Source organism: Pleurodeles waltl, chromosome 3_1 (genome assembly GCF_031143425.1).
Source record: "Pleurodeles waltl isolate 20211129_DDA chromosome 3_1, aPleWal1.hap1.20221129, whole genome shotgun sequence".
Classification (NCBI taxonomy): domain Eukaryota; kingdom Metazoa; phylum Chordata; class Amphibia; order Caudata; family Salamandridae; genus Pleurodeles; species Pleurodeles waltl.
In genome coordinates this window covers 1341877000-1341900027 of record NC_090440.1, presented here as the reverse complement: position 1 = coordinate 1341900027, position 23028 = coordinate 1341877000, and the positions used below count along the sequence as shown (strand labels likewise).

Below are 23028 nucleotides of genomic sequence, written 5' to 3'. Positions count from 1 at the left end.
CCTGAAGTCTTGCAGAGAAGACGGAGACACCAACTGCTTTGACCCCAGCCCTAACGGCCTGTCTCCCCACTTCGAGAAAAACTGCAACAGCGACGCGTCCCACAGGGTCCAGCGACCTCTGAAGCCTTAGAGGACTACCCTGCATCCAAAAGGACCAAGAACTCCAGAGGACAGCGGCCCTGTGCCACAAAGACTGAAGTTTGCAACAAAGAAACAACTTTTAAAGGACTCCACATTTCCCGCCGGAAGCGTGAGACTTTCCACTCTGCACCCGACGCCCCCGGCTTGACCTTCGGAGAAACAACACTACAGGGAGGACTCCCCGGCGACTGCGAGCCCGTGAGTAGCCAAAGTTGACCCCCCTGAGCCCCCACAGCGATGCCTGCAGAGGGAATCTAGAGGCTCCCTCTGACCGCGACTGCCTGCTTCAAAGAACCCGATGCCTGGTAAAGACACTGCACCCGCAGCCCCCAGGACCTGAAGGATCCGACCTCCAGTGCAGAAGCGACCCCCAGGTGACCGTCCCTCTTGCCCAGATGGTGGCTCCCCCGAGGAGCCCCCCCCTTGCCTGCCTGCTTTGCTGAAGAGACCCCTGGGTCTCCCATTGAAACCAATTGCAAACCAGACGCCTGTTTGCACTCTGCACCTGGCCGCCCCTGTGCCGCTGAGGGTGTACTTTTTGTGCTGACTTGTGTCCCCCCCGGTACCCTACAAAAACCCCCTGGTCTGCCCTCCAAAGTCATGGGTACTTACCTGCTAGCAGACTAGAACCGGGGCACCCCCTTCTCCATTGAAGCCTATGCGTATTGGGCACCACTTTGACCTCTGCACCTGACCAGCCCTGAGCTGCTGGTGTGGTAACTTTGGGGTTGCCCTGAACCCCCAATGGTGGGCTACCTTGGACCCAACTGTGAACCCTGTAGGTGTTTTACTTACCTGCAAAAACTAATCAAAACTTACCTCCCCCAGGAACTGTTGAAAATTGCACAGTGTCTAGTTTTAAAATAGCTATATGTCATTTATGTGAAAACTGTATATGCTATTTTGCTAATTCAAAGTTCCTAAAGGACCTACCTGAAATACCTTTCATTAAAAGTATTACATGTAAATCTTGAACCTGTGGTTCTTAAAATAAACTAAGAAAATATATTTTTCTATATAAAGACCTATTGGCCTGGAGTAAGTCTCTGAGTGTGTGTTCCTCATTTATTGCCTGTGTGTGTACAACAAATGCTTAACACTACCCTCTGATAAGCCTACTGCTCGACCACACTACCACAAAATAGAGCATTAGAATTATCTCTTTTTGCCACTATCTTACCTCTAAGGGGAACCCTTGTACTCTGTGCATGCTATTTCTTACTTTTAAATAGTACATACAGAGCCAACTTCCTACGAATGCTGATAATGTAACAAAGGCCCATCCCATGGCTATGGTGACCTTAGAATGGGGAATGGTTACTGGCCTGAAACAGGTAGTGGTCTCTTCTGCAATCCCACTTGAAAGTCTGCCAGGGAATGGCCTGAAGTCCCTCACCATGGGCTGAGGTAGAACTCAAAACACATGCACCTATGCTGGGAATCCCTGAGATGGTGTGTGTGTAAAAACCAGAGTACAGAGCTGTGCACGGGGTGAAAAAGATGTGTTGGAGCCTGAAGAACGGCCCAACCTTCCAAGAGAAAGGACAAGTAGACTGGGGGACCAGCTTTTAAACAGCAAAAAGCTCTGGACCCCCCTTCCCAGGAAGGGGACTTATCCACCCCAGAGGGAACTTAGCCAATGGAACTTGAACCTTACCAGGTTGCGCTCTTGGTCTCAAGGGTACCCTCTAGGGAACAGCAGTACCAAGGACAGAGAACCTGTCCTACTCGTGAAGACCTGCAACAGCAAGTTGCTGCACAGGAGAGAGATGTCAGTGGCTCCCACAGGGTTTATTGGGAGGAGGGTCTCTAGTACACTCAGGTCAGAGAACACAAACCAGTGCCAGCAGGTGAGTGGTAGTGCCTTAACAGTTCAGGGAATTCATCCTCACGCTAGCCTGTGACATCCCCTAAGCTGGGCATCTGGGCCAAACCAAAACTCAGGATGGCTAGTCAGCCATTTCTATTGGCCTAATATGTCTTAGAAGCTGAAGGAGTTGTGCAGTTCCTGTGTCACCTGCCAACTCAGTGAAAAGTCAGGTGGCCACCCAAATGCCCCCCCTAATTCCACTACCAGTGGTTGGGGTTCCATTTAAAAGGGTTGGTGTGGGCAAACTGGGTACACTTGAACTGCCCACGGCCTCAGGAAACCAATATATACTGGTATGAGTGGATCATACTACCAGGTAAACTGAAGCAATTTTCCTTAGGTCTATTACAACCCCTGCAGTAGCCAAAGCCCTCTGTTATCTTTACCAGGGTAGAGTTTCCTAAGGAGGTGGTTTCTGACAGGTGCCATCTTCATGTCAGCTTAGCTGAAACATGTGGAATGACTGTGGGGTGAACTACAAGTTTGCCACACCCTACCATCCACAAATCAATGGACTTTTTGAATGGCTTAACAGAGGCTAAAGTAGAGAATACTAATGCTCTCTTTTGTATGAGAAGGTAGTGCAAAGCATTTGTGGTACACACATAGTCAAGAAATGAGGTACACACTCAATGACTAACTCCAGGCCAACGTTTTATATAGAAAACATATACTTGTTACTTTATTTCTGGAACTAAAAGATTCTCATTGCAGGTAAGTACAGTTGTAAGTAGGTATCAAGCATATGTATCAAATGTACTTTGTTCATGTTTGGCAAATAAAACAGTTTACAGGCAAGTAACACTTTTCCATTTCAAAAGTTGACAGTGCAATTTTCAGAACAGTCCTAGGGGAGGAAAAGTGTTAGTGCAGTTTGAGGTATGTACTCGACTTACAGTATCCGGGGGTTAGTATGTCCACTGATCAATGTTCAAGATGACCCCAAACAGCAACTCGGGACGGTCGGGAGCAGAGGTAGGTGTAGGTGTAGGTGTGTGTGTGTGTGTGTGTGTGTGTGGCATCCTGCAGGACCAGTGACCTCTACAAAAAATAAACCTCCAAGAAGGACTCCAGACCCTCCTGGATCCACAAGTCCTGCCCACTCTACACCCACAACCTGAGCCCAGGTGGCACACCGGTCCAGAAAAGGTCCCCCAGGCGATTCAGACCTCGACTCCACCCTGGGGTGACCCCCCTGAGCAAAAGGACGATTCCTGCAGCCTAAATCCAGAGGATTCCCCTGACCACGACCGGCAGCCACCTGGCCTTGGGGAACCCAACCAATGGTCCAGCAACGTCCAGTGGCCCCTGTCCAGCCATTGGTCTTCTTCAGCCGACTCCCCGGACCGAGCCTGCAGCCTCTCTGTGATGCCTGGGTTTCCTCCATTGAAAGGCATTGTGTGCCAGACGCTGTGTTTGCACCCTGCACCTGGCCGCCCCCATACTGCAGAAGGTGTGTGTTTGGTGCTGACATGTACCTCCCCCCCCCCCACAGGTCTGTGCCCTAAAGTCAAGGGTAGTAACCTGCAAGCTGTTTCTTTCTAAGTGCCCCCAGTCTCCATAGGAGTCTGTTTGGCACCCAACACCAACTTGACCTCTGCATCCATCTGGCCCGTGTTGCTGGTGGTGCACCATTTGTGTCTTCCTAAACTTAGCCCTGTGGACACCCTAACACCTGAAGACTTGAATAGTAAGTGGAGTCCTTACCTGCAATCTGTGTTGATACTTTTCCGCACTGCTTTCTATGAAAACTGTACTGTCTACTTTTGAAAACTATTACTTACCTGAAAACTGTTTTAACTGTGAATTACAAAAAGAGTGCATTTGATACTTTTAAAGTGATCTATTCTTTAAACTGTACTTACATGCAACAAAGATTCTTTTGGTTCTAGAAATAAAGTAATACAGTATATGTTTTGATACATAAACATTGGAAAGGAGTTAGTCATTGAGTGTGTGCACAACACATGCTTACTGTAGGAAAATGCCACTGTTGGCATGGTTACCCCCCACTTTTTTACCTAGTGTTGATGCCAACTTTGATTGAAAGTGTGCTGGGACCCTGCTAACCAGGCCCCAGCACCAGTGTTCTTTCCCTAAAACTGTACCTTTGTTCCCACAATTGGCACAGTCCTAGCACACAGTTAAGTCCTTTGTAAAAGGTACCCATGGTACCAAGGGCCCTGTGGCCAGGGAAGGTCCCTAAGGGCTGCAGCATGTATTATGCCACCCTGGAGACACCTCACTCAGCACATGCCCACTACCTTGCAGCTTGTGTGTGCTGGTGGGGAGAAAAAGGCTAAGTCGACATGGCACTCCTCTCAGGGTGCCATGCCCACAAACCACTACCTGTGGCAAAGGTAAGTCATCCCTCTAGCAGGCCTTACAGCCCTAAGGCAGGGTGCACTATACCACAGGATAGGGCATAGTTGCATGAGCACTATGCCCCTACAGTGTCTAAGCCAATTCTTAGACATTGTACGTGCAGTGTAGCCATATTAAGTATATGGTCTGGGAGTTTGTCATTACGAACTCCACAGCACCATAATGGCGTCACTGAATACTGGAAAGTTTGATATCAAACTTCTCAGGACAATACATCCACACTGATGCCAGAGTGGGGTTCACCTTAGAGATGCCCCCTGTATGCTAGCCTAACTGCTAGTGTAAGACTGATCGGTCTGTGTCAGCCTGTCACCTTCAGACACGTTTCTGACCACATGGGGTGAGTGCCTTTGTGCATTCTGTGATCAGAAACAAAGCCTGTCCTGGGCAGAGGTGCTTCACACCTCCCCTGCAGGAACTGTAACACCTGGTGGTGAGCCTCAGAGGCTCAGGCCTTGTGCTAGAGTGCCCCAAAGCACTCCAGCTAGCGGAGATGCCTGCAATCCGGACAAGCTCCCACTTTTGGCGGCAAGTCCAGAGGGATTATCAGGAAAAACAAGGAGGAGTCACCCCCTCAGCCAGAACAACCCCTAAGGTGTCCAGAGAAGAAGTGACCCCCTCCATGAAAAATACCCCATCTTGCTTTGGAGGATTAGGACCAATAGGGATAGGAATGTGGCCCCCTCTCTAAAGGGAGTGGGCACAAGGAGGGTGTAGCAACCCTTAGCGACAGTAGCCACTGACTACTGCCCCCTGAACCTAACAGCCCCTAAATTTAGAATTTAAGGGCTCCCTGAACCAAGCTAGTCAGATTCCTGATGACCTCAAGAAGGACTGCTGAGCTGAAAATTCCGCAGAGAAGAAAAGAAGACATCAACTGACTCGGCCCTAGTCCCACTGGCCCGTCTCCTGCTTCAAAGACCCAGCACAAGAAAAGCGCTGCGTTCTACGGGACAAGCGACCCCTGAAAAGCCTCCAAGGGACTGCCTGCATCACCAAGGACCCAGAAACATCTGTGGACAGCGGACAAGTCCAACAAGAAGAAGAGGAAACTACTTCCAAAGGTCCCCCACCTCACTCCAGAAGCGTGAGTCCAAAACCATGGACTGTGTTCAGGTGGCCCAACTATCCAGAGAGGATCCCCAGGTGATTCCAACCAAGTGTCCCAGTGTCCACCCTGGGCTGACCTCTCCACCTCTCCATGACAACACCTGCAGAGGGAATCCCAAGGACCTCCCCCTGACCGCACCTGCCCGGGACGAAGATTTCCGACGCCTGGAGAAGCACTGCACCCGCAGACCCCAGACTCGAGAGAAACCGACCATCGGTGCAGCAGTGACCAGCAGGCGGCCCTCCTCCCTGTTCAGTCGGTGGCTTGCCCGAGAAGCCCCCCTGTGCCTCACCTCCAGCACCTCAGGGACCCCCAGGGTCCACCTATTGAGTTCCATTGGGAACCCGACGCCCTGTTTGCACCCAGCACCTGGCCGCCCCTGTGCTGCTGAGGGTGCATGTTTGGTTCATACGTGGGGGCCCCCCAGTGCTCCTCTAAACTCACCTGGTCTGCCCTCTGACAACATGGTTACTTACCTACAAGCAGACCGGAACCGGAGTGCCCCTGTCTCCATAGGGGCCCACATTATTTTGGCTCCCGTTTGACCCTGCACCTAATTGGCCAGGTGTCGCTACCTATGCCTCAGAGGCTGAACCTGTAAGACGATTACTTACCTCCAAAACTGTACTGTACTTTCTTCCCCCAGGAACTGTTGGATATTGCACTGTGTCTACTTTTAAAATTGGCTTTTTGCCATTTTAAGAAAAACTGTGCACACTGTCGATTCCATTCAAAGTCCTGATTATAACTATGCAAAGTACTCTTCATTTAATGTACTTACCTGCTAATTGAATCTTGTGGTTCTAGAAATAAATTAAGAAAGAATATTTTTCTGTATAAAAATCCTATTGGTCTGGAGTTAAGTCATTGAGAGTGTGTTTCCCTTATTGTCTGTGTGTGTACAACAAATGCTTAACCCTCTGATAAGCCTAACTGCTCAACCACACTACCTCAAACAGAGCATTAGCATTATCTATTATTGCCTCTGTCAAGGCTCTGGGGAACCCCTGGACTCTGTGCACACTGTATCTCATTTTGATATAGTATATACACAGAGCCAGCTTCCTACATTTACCACTACCCTCTGATAAGCCTAACTGCTCGACCACACTGCCACAAAAGAGAGCATTAGTACTAGCTACTTTAGCCTCTGTAAAGCCGCTGGGGATTCACTTGACTCTGTGCACACTATACCTTACCTTGGTATAGTATATACAGACCCAGCTTCCCACATCTACATATTTACATAATTCTTCAAGTCTACTTCCTTTGTGATCCAGTGCACGATCCCACTGACACCTCTTATCCGAAACAAATCCTAGTGCTTTATGTAAGACTTTTTTTTTTTATATTACCACTTCTCGGCAACAATACGGTGAACTGTGTGATGTGCTGGTGAAGAACTCACTGTGGACATGCCGGGATCAAAGAGTCATCCCCTCAGAGGTAGGTCTCAAGAACAAGTTTAACTTTAATTGAAAACTTAAGTCAAAATTAGGAGAACTGCAAAGGTACACCAATGTCTGAGCCCCCGCCCTGAAGGTGTGCGAGAGATGAGTAATACCCTCTGGCCTCACTAACTTACCTTCGATGCTCTCTGCACAGATCTGGAAGCCATCGTCACTGGAGATCTCAAATACCAGTCCTTTCTTAGTTTTCTTCTCACAGATGCTCCCTCTTCTCTTCTGCTCCTGTTGCAGCCAGAATAGTGGGGAGCTGAAGGGTCCATCATCCTCATCTGAAGGTTTGGAATCTGAAACAATTTCAAGAAAATGTATTTATACTCTTCCCATCACCTCTAGTTCACTGGCGATGGCACATATATGCCAGGTATTGATAGAGCGATTGTAATTAGGGCTCCTAGTTTTATGGTATTTATTTTTTTACCATTCCTATCTTTGTTTATCCATATTTATTTTTTATCCATTTTGTTGGTTTTTATCCATATTTATTTTATGTTTTGTAAACAAATGGAGTGGTAAACTAGTATATTTCCAAATTTATTTAGTTGATAAACATGCACTCATACTTTGATGCCTGTAATGGTTTAGCAAATTTAGCAGCCAAATATAACAAAACACTCCACAGACAGGTAAATATTAGCACTATATACAAAAGTATGTTAACAAATGTCTATGTTTAAGGGAATGTCGGCTTGTTCTTAAATTCCCATGGTATCAATCTCCTCAGCAGTTGGTCTGGAATTCATGAAAGACAACAAGGAGAGACGCTTACAAGAAGCACAATTTTCTGTATTTTTCCACTTTTAAAAATAATTAGACTGGAATTAGATTGTTTTCTGTCTGTATTCACCTTGAAAATTAAGTAAACACTGAAAATTGGAAACCTTAATTATAATGAACAGAAGGCTTATTCATCATCAAACCATTTGAACCCTATCTGAATTGTGCGAATGAAACCTTAGAATGCTATAGAACTTTTTGATTAGTTTTAAGTAGTTACAAATGTCTGGAGCATGTCTCAACATCACCATTCAGCCTTCAGGAAATTAAAGGCAGGGTTTAAATAAATGTACTTCCTGTTCCTATGGGAACTACTTTTTAATTATATATTTTATGTGATCAACATACCGCCATGTTCTGTGTCGCTGGAGTTTGTCATCTTGTCAGCCAATGGTGATTCCGGACTGACCGCCATTTGCCTAAGCAACATCAGGGGAACAGATCAGTACAAAATTTTGGCCGATGACAATTATCAGAAACTAAACAACATATCTGCACACAATGGCAACACAATATTTTATGTTCTGTAAGGCCACTGTGTTGTACCTTTAGTCACAAAAGGAGATCTGTCATCTAAAAAATGTAGGTGTACTTAGTTTCACATATATTCTTTTCATTTCCTAGCAGTATGCTTAGGGTACATCTCCACAATTACCTGAGGCCGCCTTCTCCTGCAACTAAGGACAATTCAGACAGAACTGTACTTAAATCAATAACAATGACCCACCAAATCTGGTGAATAGGATAAACACCAGTTTTTCACACACACACACTTGGGGTATCATCCAAACCTCCTGCACGGTTAGCTCATCTGTTTCTAAGATAGTTCCCCTTGATTTAACTAGCACACTAACCACTCCCTTACTCTTTGCCTTTGAACATATGGCCTCTTGCACCCATTCACAAATATTTGCTTTTTTACTGCTTCAGGACTGTGCTGAGTGTCCTGCATTTGTAATATATCTGCCTTCTCTGCAAGTGCCTAATTACGTGTCAGGTGGAATAGTAATGCATGCCGATTCAGCATGGCTATGGGTCCCAACACCTGAAATTATCAGATTAAGAAAATTGGGCCTGATTTTAACTGTTGTAGAAATATGCATGGTAAAACCACTAGGACAAATAGGCAGTTTTAGGGGACTGAGTCAAAGTGTAGCCCCCAGCGGACTACCATCAATATCCCGGAGAGACGAATGGAAGCAATGGACACTCCACTGATCAGTCCCAGAGCAAACCCCTCCTCCAACACCATTCCCACTCTATGGGCCTACATAGTACCTGGCTGTGGCCTCCCGCTCACATTCACTACCTACTATGAACAGGGAGTGAATGTTAGTCCAACAGTCCAGAGAATCTGATGAAACCTTTGGTTTTTCAACCCAGTAATTCTAAGTTTGCATGGTTCCCAATTCTGGGGATTGTTGTGATCACCATAAACTCATGAGGAGATACCAGCTGAAAGAAAATAAGGTACTTATTCGTAACTACAGTTCCCCAAAGTGAGTATTTTTCATATAGTTTCATATGCTTGAATCATTCCTCATCGTAATTTAAACATAACAGTTTAACTGTACAGCATCCCTGACAGGCCTTAAATCAATATCACTTTAGTAGCATTCTGAAGACACCTTAACTTCCGTCAATGAGATAAGAGTGCTGTAAATGCCACACATCACAGAGGCCACCTCACCTCAGATTTTCAACATTTGTGAAAAGAGCTTATGACAAAAGGTGAACTTCAACCACGAAAGGAGGAAGTACGCTTATGAATCTAAATATTCCAATGCTAGAGAATGGTAGTTACAGATAAGTATCTAATTTCTTCTCCAGCATTCTCATACATTGAACAGCTTGAATCAGGTTAGCAAAGAGTCCTACTTAATAATATCAACAGTTTAGATGGTGGGATAAAATCCTTAAGACTCACATTATTGGAAAGGTGACCTAGAACTGTCCGTGTCACGGCTGTACCTTTATCTGCTAGTGCCTCCAAGGAATACTTCTAGGTGAATATCTGATGTTTTTTCTATGTTGCTGCCCAAGTGAAATCACGACGAGTACCCCTGAATAGAGAGTTGCAGAAGGCGCCACTCTTTTCGTAGTACGCACTGTAACTACTTTCCAAAACAGCTGTCCACCTTCAAGATACCAAACGCTGATGGCTGCTGCAATCCATCTGGAGATTTCTTGCTTGGATAACGTCTAACTCTTTCAAGGGTTTGAGAATGCCACCAATTGCTGATCATAATTGCTCAAATTCCTTTGTTCAGTGTATTTAAAATTTCAAATATCAGTGTAGTACAAGGGAATGTTACATCTGACACTAGAAAAAAGCTTTTAGCAGAACTGGATCACCGAAATGAATGCCAGCTGACACTTTCTTAATGAAATGATTAATGTGCAACATAACTCTGCCTTTGTTGAACAGCAGAAAACGTTCTTTCACTGCAAGTGAGTGTATTGCACACACTCTTTTGGCTCAAGTCAGAGGAAGTAGCAATCTTGCCTCACAAGAGAGATATACGAGACTTGTTCTGTTAATTACCTAGAATGGGTGACTCATTAGCTGAGAACACTGTTGAGCTCCCACTTCTGCTGAACGTCATCGGTATTGGAGAAAAAGCTTTGAAGAAATATTTGACAAACTCATTAACGATTCTGCTAGAATATAAGGGCTGGCAACCCAAGGAGATTTGAACTCTTGATACTGCTACAGTGTGCACTTCAATGTGTGTACTTGAGGCCTGATTGTGCTAATTCTATTACACAGGTCAATAATTGATGGGACTGAATGCAGAAAATGATGGAGGACTTTAGATGATTGTCTGTGCCTGACCCAGAACACCTCTATAGTCTAAAGTAATATCCAGTTGAAAGGGTGAATTCTATTTAGTACCCAGCTGCTTCTAAATCCCCAGGTTTCATACAGCACTTGGCTGTGGCGCCAGGGGAAGAGACTGAACTGCGACAGTGCTTAATTTGTGCTTGTAGTTTCCGGTGCTGAGCACCGGCACTTACTTTTGAGTGCCGGTGCTCAATTTTCTGCCTCAAGCATTAATTGTGAGCAAAATAAATTTGGGAAAGACGGAGGAAGAGAAAAACGAAAAAGCGTTAGAAAGGGAGAGAGCAGAAAGCTGCTGGAGTGAGCAAAAGGGACAGGGAGTGGCTATAAATTGAGTAAAGAGGCCCAAGATGGCTTCACGATTACGCCGCTTCAGTATTCCGTGTTCGCACACTTAATTGCAGCGGCCGCGTGTTTAAGTGGAGGGCTTTGAGCACCGGCACCTTTTTATTTACAAATTAAGCACTGAACTGCGATCACAGAGAGCCGGGCAGTGTGTCTTTGGGAACCAGATCTATGAACCTGTATTGCCCGTGTCATAGAATTATCAGAATCCATTGGCATGATTCCAGAGTCAATCCTTGCAATAAGAGAAAAGTAGTGAAAGTATACGCACATCACCAACCAAGTAATTAAAAACGTCCCCCCTCCCAAAATCCACATCCAATCCTGACTAAGGATGTCTGTTTATGTAAAATTAGTATTTCTTGTTTGCATGAGTCCTAAACAGGTCCCGCTCCGGCTTCCCCTATGCATTAACTACTATGCACAGCAGGCTGCAGTTAATCTCCCATTTGTGGAGGTCCTATCCTGAAACAGAATACCTTTGGTCAATCTTAGTCCACTGAAGATGTTGTGCTTGTAGGGAGATGCACTGGCCCATTATATTTCCTCACAAACACCACACCTCCCTGCTAATTTGCACAAAACTCTGAATCTATGTTGCCTCTCTTGATCACTGTGAATGAGAGATTTATACCGACTGCAGGCCTTTTCTGACTGACCTCAGCTGCAGTATGTTGAGGCGTAGTTTGTTGTCTGGATGGCAATCATCTTTCTGTCAGTTCTCAGAGATGTGCACCCTATCCATTCAAAGGTACATGCATTGCCCTTACAAAGCTCGCTTGAGGTAGATGAAGGGAAAAACATACTGTTAAAAGTACCAATTGGTTCGTCTATCATTCTTAGTGTGCCCTGGATATGCATGTCAAAGAAACCACAAACTAGTGCCTACTGCTATTCAAATTGTTTCTTATACTAATATACTCTTGGGTAGGGAATGAGTGGGGTACACAAAAACAATTTCCAGAAATGTAAAGGGCGAATGTATGAGGACCTTCAGCTGTCTCTGAATTTGGCATTGAACACAAACTGGTAGCCTTCTCCTCTGATTTGTCTAGGGTTGCACCTAGGAACTTGATGTTGTGTGATGGGCACAGCATTGACTTTCCCTTGTTCAAGATAAGGCCTAACGTTCTGAACAAGCAAAGTAAAGCTCTACTTGAGAGGTTCGTGGTCAGAAGAGAATTGCCTTTGATTAGTTAACAAAGAATATGAACACCTGAAGTCCGAGACGGACAAGTTACTTACCTTTGGTAGCACTTTCTAGTGGATACTCTATCCAGCCCCAGGTTCTTCATCTTTTAAATCCTCTCTGGCACTAGACTGGTTCCAGAACAATGTCTGCAATTTCTGCTGGGCACCAGCGGATGGGCCATAAAACTCCTTTGTGGTTCCATCACACCACTGGAAATGAGGACATAGAGCTGCATATAGGCACCACCCCTGCATGCTGATGCAAGTTTACTAATCAATGCTTTCTACACCCTCAGATAAGTAGAAACTGAAAAGTCATGAAGTCAACAGTATGCAATCTCTAACTTACAACCTTCAAGAAGTCTACTCCACAGATGGAGAGGTGGGTGGTAGTGAGGAATCTGAAGTTAGAGTAGCCACCAAAAAAAGAAGTACTAAAGGTAAATAACTTGTTCTTCTCGTGGTTAATTCTAACCACAGATTCCTAACCTTTTGAACTGAGACCAGTGCAGTACACAACCCCGTCTTTCCCCCAGCTGGTGGGCCTGATGAATGGACTTTACAGCAGAGGTAGTCAAAGTGGAAAACAGATGCTCCGATTCAGAACGGTGTATCGTCTCAAGATTTAATTTCAACGGAAAGGGCTCTTGGATGCCCTATGAGGCATAGTAGTGTTTGGTCTGTTGACTTGTAAAGTCGAAGTGCGGAACGACAGCAGCTATTATCGCTGGTGTTTGTTTTATCCATTCCCGATGCACATGATCAAATAGGGAAACACCCATTGAGTGTTTTCCTAGGGTTTCGTTTTTTTGTTGGGTGTTAGGAGCGCAAACATTATTGAAGCCATTCTATGAGTGCACAGACTTAGCAATATTGTCTGGAGGTGAGTCGAAAGGTCCTGCAAGGTTGGATCTGTAACCAGTACTGTGTAATAGTCAAATTCCATGACGGAATAATACCCTCCACCAAGATCTAAATCAGGCACTAGGTCTACTACGCAAGAAACAATGTAGAAGATGCTTGTAGGAAGTTGGCTCTGTATATACTATCTTAAAGTGAGAGATGGTATGCACAGAGTCCAAGGGTTCCCCTTAGCGGTTGGTAGAGGCAAAATTAGATAATTCTAATGCTCTATTTTGTGGTAGCGTGGTCAAGCAGTAGGCTTATCAGAGGGTAGTGTTAAGCATTTGTTGTACACACACAGGCAATAAATGAGGAACACACAGTCAAAGACTTAACTCCAGGCCAACAGTTTTTATATAGAAAAATATATTGTCTTAATTTATTTTAGAAACAAAAAATTCAACATTTGAAGTAAATACATAAAATGCAAAGGTACTCCACACAGATAAGTAAGGAACTTTGAATTAGAGCAGTAACATACACAGTTTTAGTTAAAATGGCAATAAGCTATTTTAAAAGTGGACACTGCAAAAATCAACAGTTCCTGGGGGAGGTAAGTATTGTTAAGTTTCTGAGGTAAGTAAAGCACTTACAAGTTCAGTCTCCTGGGCATAGGCAGCCCATTGTTGAGGGTTCAAGGCAACTCCAAAGTCACCGCACGAGCAACACAGGGCCGGTCAGGTGGCGAGGTCAAAGGCGGGCCCAAAACACATAGGCGCCTAAGGAGTACAGGGGAGCTCTGGTTCCGGTCTGCTGGCAGGTAAGTACCCGCGTCCTCGGGGAGCAGACCAGGGGGTTTGTGGAGCACTGGGGGGGGGACACAAACAGGCACACAAAACACACCCTCAGCGGCACAGGAGCGGCCGGGTGCAGTGCCGAGCGTCGGGTTTGCTATTGAAAGCAATGGAGGGACCCGTGGGTCACTAAGGCGATGCAGGCAGGGCACAGGGGGGCTTCTCGGGCCAGCCACCGACTGGGTTAGAAGAGGGCCACCTTCTGGTCACTCCTGCACTGGAGGTTGGTTCCTCTCGGTCCTGGGGGCTGTGGGTGCAGTACTTTGTCCAGGTGTCGGATTCTTTGTTTCAGGCAGTCGCGGTCTGGGGGAGCTTCTGGACCCTCTCTGCAGGCGTGGCTGTCAGGGTGCAGGGGGGTCATCTCAGGTTACTCACGAAGTCGCAGTCACCTCGGAGTCCTCTCTGCGGTGTTAGTTCTCTGGCGCTCGAGCCGGGAGTGTTGGGTGCAGAGTCTGAAGTCTAACACTTCCGGCAGGAAGAGTGAGTTCTTTAAAAGTTGGTTCAAAGTTGCTAAAATGTTGCAGATGGTGAACAGTGCTGCTGTTCTCTGGAGTTTCTTGGTCCTTCGGGTTCAGGGCAGTCCTCTGAGGTTGCTGTGCATGTTCTTTGAGTCTGGAGACAGGCCAGTAGAGCTGGGGCCAAGACAGTTGTCGTCTCCGTCGTCTCTGCAGGGCTTTCAGGTCAGCGGTCCTCCTTTGTGTAGGTTGCAGGACTGATTTTCTGGGTTCTGGGTCGCCCCTAAATAATACATTTAGGGGTGTTTTTAGGTCAGGAGGGCAGTAGCCAATGGCAACTGTCCTGGAGGGTGGCTACACCCTCTTTGCGCCTCCTCCCTATGGGGAGAGGGGCACATCCCTAACCATACTGGGGGAATCCTCCAAACTCAAGATGGAGGATTTCTAAAGGCAGGAGTCACCTCAGCTCAGGACACCTTAGGGGCTGTCCTGACTGGTGGGTTACTCCTCCTGGTTATTTTCATTATCCTCTCCTGCCTTGCTGCCAAAAGTGGGGGCAGTGGCCGGAGGGGCGGGCATCTTCACTAGCTGGGATGCCCTGGGGTGCTGTAACAAAAGGCATGAGCCTTTGAGGCTCACCACCAGGTGTTACAGTTCCTGCAGGGGGAGGTGAGAAGCACCTCCACCCAGTGCATTCTTTGTTCCTGGACACAGAGTGACAAAGGCACTCTCCCCATGTGGCCAGAAACTCGTCTGGTTGTGGGAGGCTGGCAGAAACTGGTCAGCCTAGCACTAGGAGTCGGACTGGTATTCAGGGGGTATCTCTAAGATGCCCTCTGGGTGCATTTTACAATACATTCCACACTGGCATCAGTGTGCATTTATTGTGCTGAGCAGTTTGATATCAAACTTCCCAGATTTCAGTGTAGCCATTATGGAACTGTGGAGTTCGTGTTTGACAAACTCCCAGACCATATACTCTTGATGGCTACCCTGCACTTACAATGTCTAAGGTTTTGCTTAGACACTGTAGGGGCATAGTGTTCATGCACATATGCCCTCACCTGTGGTACAGTGCACCCTGCCTTAGGGCTGTAAGACCTCCTAGAGGGGTGACTTACCTATGCCACAGGCAGTGTGAGGTGGGCATGGCACTCTGAGGGGAGTGCCATGTTGACGTAGTCATTTTCTCCCCACCAGCACACACAAGCTGTGAGGCAGTGTGCATGTGCTGAGTGAGTGGTCCCCACTGTGGCAGAAGACATGCGGTGCCCTTAGAGACCTTCCCTGGCATCAAAGCCATTGGTACAAGGGATTTATCTGTGTGCCAGGGCTGTGCCAATTGTGGGAACAAAGGTACAGTTTAGGTAAAGAACACTGGTGCTGGGGCCTGGTTAGCAGGGTCCCAGCACACTTTCAATCATAACTGGCATCAACAAAAGGCAAAAAGTCAGGGGGTAACCATGCCAAGGAGGCATTTCCTTAAAGTGCTCCAAAGGATGTCTGTAGGGAAGTACCCTCTTTCTTGGCATGGTTACCCCCATTTTCTGCCCGTTGTCAGTGTGTTTGACTGTGGCTAATGGGATTGTGCAAACCAGGACCCCAGCACTTTTGCTCTCTCCTGTAATATGTACCCTTTACGTCCCACAATTGGCATTCTGGTCCCCCCATGTAAGTCCCTAGTATATGGTACCTAGGTACCCAGGGCATTAGGGTTCCAGGGGATCCCTATGGGCTGCAGCAGTCATTTTGCCACCCATAGGGAGGCCATGCAAAGGGTTCTGCAGGCCTGCCATTGCAGCCTGCGTGAAACGGGTGCATGCACCTGTTTTCACTACAGGTCACTGCAAGTCACCCCTGTGGTAGGCCCTCTCAGCCAGAGGGCAGGGTGCAGGTACCCGAGTGTGAGGGCACCCCTGCACTAGCAGAGATGCCCCCACAAACTCCAGATCCATTTTCCTGGACTTGGGGACACCACTTTATGAGTTACTACCTATGTCCAGCTACATAATGGGAACTCCGAACCTGGTCATGTTTGGTATCAAACATGTTGGAATCATACCCAAACACTGTTGCAAGTATTGGACGTATGATTCCATTCACTCTGGGGCCTCCTTAGAAACCCCCCGGCATTTATACCACCAGTCTTACAGGGTTTTTTGGGCAGCCCAAGCTGCTGCCACCCCTCAGACAGGTTTCTGCGTTCCTGCTGCTTGATCTGATCAAGCACAGGAAGGCAGAACAAAGGATGTCCTTTAGGAGAGGGAGGTAACACCATCTCCCTTTGAAAATAGGTGTGACTGGCTTGGAAGAGGTAGCCTCCCCAAGCCACTGATATGCTTTGAAGGGCACACTTGGTGCCCTCCGTGCATAAACCAGTCCACACTGGTTCAGGATCCCACAGTCCCTGCTGTGGCACGAAACTGGACAATGGAAAGAGGAGTGACCACTCCCCTGTCCATCACCACCCCAGGGGTGGTGCTCAGAGCTCCTCCAGAGGGTCCTGGGTTCTGCCCTTTTGTTTCTAAGGTTGTCAGGGAACTCTGGGAGTATCTGAGTGACCAGTCCACGCTGATGACGTCACAGTCCCCTCTTGATAGGTGCTTACCTGGTTAGGTGACCAATCCCCCTTTCAGGGCTATTTAGTGTCTCTCTCATGGGTGGGTCCTCAGATTTGGCTTGCAAGATTCCAGCAGGATTCCTCTGCAACCTCCACTTCAACTACTGGCCACTGGAACTGCGACTGGACCCTCCAGGATCCGACAATGCTGCAATCAACGAAAGAGACTCTTCTGCAACTTTGTTTCCACAGCTCCTTCCAGCTTTGCAACATTTCCCCGGCAGTGCATCTTAGAAGACAGCAACTCTTCAGCCTGCACAAGAAGAAGGAATCTCCCGTGGAGTGAATACCTCACTGCTCTGAAACCGCAGGCACCTACAGCAAGCCACGGCTGGCTGCGTGGATCTCCCCTCATCTTGAGCTGCATGGATCCTGCATCACGGGTGGCGGTCTGGGTAGTCCTCTTGGTCCTCTCTGCCAGCTGTCCAACTTTGATGAGGTAAGCCTTTGCCTTCCCATGCAGGACAGCACCCCCGTGCACCGGGTCTCTTGCAGCTGCCAAGGCTTGTTTGCATCTCCTCCAAGGAATCTTCAGACAATGTGTAGCTCCAGCCCCTAGCAATCCTTCCTGCAAAGCACAACCTCCTGCGTGGTTGTGCAGCAGCGCGGGATCCTCTTTTGTAGTGCTGCGTGGGTTTTTTCTGGACTCCTGTGTCCCAGTCCTGTGGGACTCCTGTGGGTCATGCCTCTGCTCATGTTGACTCTCTGCGACGCTGAGGGTGCCCTGCAACTCCCCCCTCCTGGGTAGAGTCCTCCTGGGCCTTGCTTGTCCCCGACAGCACTACTTTCCCAATAACTGAGAGTTTGCCTTCGCCAAGGCTTGTTGGTGGAAATCCTGCACTGACACCTGTCTACAATCTTCCTCCCAGTGTGGGACATCTTCTGCATCCATCAAGAACTCTTCTGATTCCAGGGCTGCAGTGCTGACCTGTTCTTCATCACAGTCAACCAACTCCTGCAACTGAAGCTGGGTGGGTAGTAGCTCAGTTTTCTCCTGGACTCCACTGTGACTCTTGGACTTGGTCCGCTCTCTCCCCAGGTCTTCTTTCTTCAGGAATACATTGCTGTTTTTTTTTTTTTTTTTGCAGTCTTCTCAGATTGTCTTTCTCCTTTTGTCTGGTTTGGGGAAAATACAGTGATTTACTCCTGCTTTCCTGGTCGATGGGGGGTACTGTATTACTTACCTCTGTGGTTTTCTAGTACTCCCAGCTCCCCTCTACTCATTCCACTTACCTAGATGTGGGTTCTGTGTTCGCATTCCATTTTTTTAGTATCTGGTTTGGGCTCCTTCTAGGGTTACTATTGGTTATTGCTATTTGCACTGTTTTCTAACCTTTGCATGCCTATCTCTGATTGCTAGTGTGTATATTTAGTGTATTACTTACCTACTATTGGAGGGTTGCCCTTCTAGTATTTTGTGATATTGTGTTAAAAAAAAAAATAAGTACCTTTATTTTTGAACAACTGAGTGTTTTCTTTCATGTGTTTACTGTGTGACTACAGTGGTATTGCATGAGCTTTGGCATGTCTCCTAGATAAGCCTTGGTTGCTCACCTACAGCTTCCTCTAGAGCGCCTGGCTTCTAGACACTGCCTACACTTCACTAAGAGGGGACACCTGGACCTGGTATAAGGTGTTTGTACCTTAGGTATACACCATACACCAGGCCAGCTTCCTACAATGTTGCAGTAAAGGCAACAGGAGACAAAAGTGAAAAATGTGCGCTAGTGTTTCTTAAAAAGATCATCCAAACTGTACACAATGTGCTGGGTGGAGGATGACCAACCTCATTTCCAATAATCATACTATGGAATCCCACTGGGGCCGAACAACAAAATAGTCTGTGTAAATCCAACACCACCACCACATAGAAACTGCAATGCAAATGTTCGAATTACTGAGCCACCAACAAGCTGTGGAGTGGTCCACTGTGGCCCGATGAAGACCCTTATTTGAGTTGTTGATGGGTTGAAACACTGACAAATTAACTGTGGTTCCTATATAGCTGCTACCCTGGCATGCTAACATCAGTTTCTTTTCAAGAGACTGCAATTCCCGAGACGACCTCGACTTGCAACATTGTTTCTCTGGCTCCTTCCAGCAACAGCAACATTTTACTGGTTGTGCATCCCCTGGGGTCAGCAAGACTTCAGCTGAACAAAGAACTCTAAAGGAATCTCCCTTGGAGTGAAGGAGTCACACCCCTACATCTGCAGGCACCTACAGCAACGATGACCGGCTGCGTGGATCTGCTCTCCCCTGGAACTGCGTGGATCCTGCATCACAGGTTATGGTCTAGAGTGGTCCCCTTGGTCCTCTCTGCCAGCTGTCCAACTTGGGAATCAGTTGGGCTTCACTGCGCCTTACTGTGCCTGCTGCCAGTAGGTGGCCTGTGGAGCTGCAACTTCTTCTGCTGACTCTCCCGACTGCTGACAGTCACCCCAGGCTCCCCTTTAAGGGTCAAGCCCCTTGGACCTTGCTGGTCCTCTATAGTCTTGCAACTTTTCTTTTGCTCCTCTTGCATTTGCCAAAGCTGGTTGGTGGTTCTCCTACACCAATGACCATCTACGTCCCGAAGAACGACGTGGGACACCACATGCAACACTCTAAAGGACTCCTCTGCAGCTCCTGGACTCCACAGAAGATGTTCTCCCCAGTCGACCCATATCTTCAACCACAGAAGGGTGGGTGAAGGCTCCTGCCCTAACTGGACACTCCATCATGGACTGGACACTGTCCCCTTCTTTTGCAGGTCCTCTTCTTCCCGAATCCACCTTTAGTTTCTTCTAGTCTGGTCCTGTTCTTGCACAAACCATTTTTTAAGCCTCTTGTTAGTCTTCATTGACCTGGTCCTCCATCCAGAGAAGGGTGGGTAGTGGCTCCTGCCACAGCCGGACACTCCAACTCAAACTGACTTGGTCCTCAGCTTTGGCAGGCCTTCTTCTGTCAGGATCTACCTTTGGTTTCTTCCAGTTTTGTCTGGGTCTTGTGCAGTCCTTTTCCAAAGCTCTCCTGTTGGTTTTGGGGAAAGCCATGTACTTACTTACTTCTCTCGGTGGGGTGACTCAGGTACTCACCTCTTGGGGTCCCTAGTTCTTCCAGCTTCCCCTCCCTCTAACAACTCCATACCTTTGGGTGTGGGACTTTACTCCACATTCCACTATTTTAGTATATGGTTTGGTCCTCTCCTAGAGCCCCCAATATTTTCTATGATTCATGCCAATACTTGTTGTGTCTATCCTAATTTCTGGTTGATATTGTGTATTTATATGGTGTGCACTTAACTCCAGTTGGGGGGACTGCCTATAAGTAATCTAGTGCAGTGTTACTGTAATAAAGTACCATTTTTAACAGTGTGTGCTTCCTTTCATGTGTGATAAACACTGTGTGACTATTGTTGTATTGCGTAAGTTTTGAAAGCCTCCAAGATAAGTCTTGGCTGCTCATCCACAGCTACCCCTATAGAGCCCTGGCTTCCTAGATACTGTCTTCATTCACTAATAGGGGTTGCCTGGACCTGGTATAAGGTGCCAACACCATACCACCACGCACCAGGCCAGTTTCTTACAACCCTGACCCTAGAGGTCTAATTCAACCCACAACAAGATGGAGTAAATTAAAAAGTGGTGTCCACTTTAGGAGTGGTACTGGCATGAAGTGGCAACACCAACTAATCTGACTAATTTTCCCGCCTGTCTTGCTGCCAAGAAGTGGGCTCAGGACAGGGGGGTTGGTCATCTTGGCCATTTGGAGAGGCCAGGGTGGCAATACCAAGGCGGCTAGGCCTTTGAAGCTTCCCTTCCTAGAATGTCCGTCCTGCCTGTAGGAGGTATTAACACCCCCGACCCAGTGCAGGCTTTTGTCTCTAGCCTCTGAGAGTACTGGCTTCAACCTTAGAGGGTCAGAAATGTGGCCGAGGTGGCTGAACTGGTTAGGACCAGTCAGTCAACAGACTAGTAACTGGTAGGTTTTCATGGGGGACCTACAAGGTGTCCTCTGGGTGCATGTATTGGTAACTCCAGCATGGGCATCACTGTGGGTTCACCAATACGAGATGTTTGATACCAAACATCCCTGTCTTCAGTGAAGCCATCATGTAGCTGTGGAACTCACAGTGACCAGAGTACAGCACATGTATTTACAATGGCTCCCCTGGTCACTTACGTTGTCTGAGAATCAACAAAGACATAGCAGGGGGATATCTGCTCATGCAGAAATACCCTCACATGCAATATAATGCACCCTGCCATAGGGCTGTAAGACCTGCCAGAGGGGTGACCCACATATACTGCATGCAGTGTTAGGGGACAAGACAAACAGGCTGTGTGCCATGTTGTGTATTCACTTGTGTCTTCACTAAGACATGCAGGCTACAATGGTAACCTGTCACGTGCTTGGTGAGGGGTCCCTCAAGGTTGCACAATTTGTGCTGTAGCACTTGGGGACCCTCTTTAGTACACCAGGCCCTAGGTACCAGCTGTACCATTTAATAGAGGCTTACAGAGGTTGCTAAAGGTTTTGCCAATTGAGGAAATTACTGTGCAGTTTTGGAGAAGAGATCTGGCACTTGGGACCAGATTAGCAGGAACCCAGTACACTTTCAGTCAAAATTACACCAGATACCAGGCAAAAAGTGCAAGTGAGAGAGAGAGTGTGTGTGTGTGTGCGTGTGTGTGTGGGAGGGAAGGGAGGGAAGGGGGGGGGAGGGGGAGGGGGAGGGGGGAGATAACCATGCCCAAAAAGAGGTGCTTTCCTCCAAGCGCCTATATAGGAACTGCAACGTCATATCCGGTACGCTCGATGCCAAATGCAGACCAGATGGATGCTACCTAACGCCAGGCAGGGGTGCTGCTCAAAAAGATTCTCCAGGTCCAGATGGACACCTTGGGGAAACTCTAAGGTAAGGAATCTGCAAACAGATGTCTATCAGATCAGGACCACAAGTAATCCACAACTGCTTTTCCCCTGATTATAGAGCTCATCAGTCAGGTATAACTTAGCTCCAAAGGCATAGTGAACATAGGACCCACTTTTGGACATACTCTTGCCACTTAGGTCGTTTCACTGTTGCCTGAGCATGGTCCAGACTGAACTGTATAGGGCTGGGTACAAACTGAGGTGACATGGTGAGCAAAAGAACCTTGGGTGGGATGCTTCCTGGACAGTGTCAATGGTTTGACAAATTGCAAGCATTCCTCCCATCACCTTTTGTGTGTTCCTTCACACCCAACATAGTTGCCACCTTGTAACTCACACCTGCAGTGCAGCTATGGTCATGACCTTTTCATATGGCCATAGTACTTGCTAAATTATTGTATTTACTCACTGTTACCCTTATTCCTTGTTATCCATCCATACACAATTCATATTTAAATTAATGTTGCTGTTTGCATTATCCAGATAGGCTTTTGCTTCTGTTGTCTGTTCCACTCTAGACATGGCCGCTGCCTTGCACCCAGTCACCGGAGCATGTTTCCAATTTACCCCACGACCCCAGTCATCTTAAGAGGTAATGCTAGGTTCATGAATCTGTATTTGGTGCTCAGAGCTCGTAGAGGCTTCCCCGCTCTCCAGTTGATGTTGATCCAGTTGGCCACATAGACAAGTTTTTTTCTTCCCCAGTTTTATAACCTTTAGGTTTGCTAGGACTCTTAGAATTTGCAAAGAGGTGTTGTAACCACCATTGTTTATCTCTGAATGTTGACCATTGGCGCTTTGTAGTTTTTGGTCGATTTGGACCATCATATTACGGATTTTGGTTTAAGTCTTTTAGTGATGATCGACACAACATAGCACTATTAGTTTTATTAGTGTGCTGTTTATAGGGTACATCGTTTTCTTATATGGGATAGGTATAATTCGGTAAGACTTTGCATTTTGATTCACTTTGGAATCAGTTTTCCTTAAGGCTTTCAACACAAGTGTTGTAGTTTGGCTACTTGGTTTCCATGTGATTTTGTTTTTGCTGTTTCTATTATTGGGTTTCTCAGCGTTCATTTATTTAGAAATTGAGGTCAGCCATCCTGCCTTAAGGATATATTCTTGAGGATGGTTTCACTTGTTTATTACTTTGGAGATCAAAATTTAGACACCACATTTGCTTCTTGCTTTGCACAAAATTATAAGCC

The 23028-nt window shown here is 47.0% G+C and overlaps 1 protein-coding gene across 2 annotated transcripts in view; it reads right to left on the bottom strand.

Annotated features, from left to right (window-relative positions):
- The window catches only part of KMT2A (lysine methyltransferase 2A), a 1244888-nt gene that overhangs the window by 111678 nt on the left and 1110182 nt on the right, over nt 1–23028 (bottom strand). For both annotated transcript variants that reach the window (XM_069224744.1, XM_069224745.1), the window contains exons 29-30: nt 8099–8169; nt 7093–7260 (exon numbers count right to left, since the gene is read on the bottom strand). In XM_069224744.1, coding sequence (XP_069080845.1) covers nt 7093–7260; nt 8099–8169 — 239 coding nt within the window. The remainder of the gene's footprint in view (nt 1–7092; nt 7261–8098; nt 8170–23028) is intronic.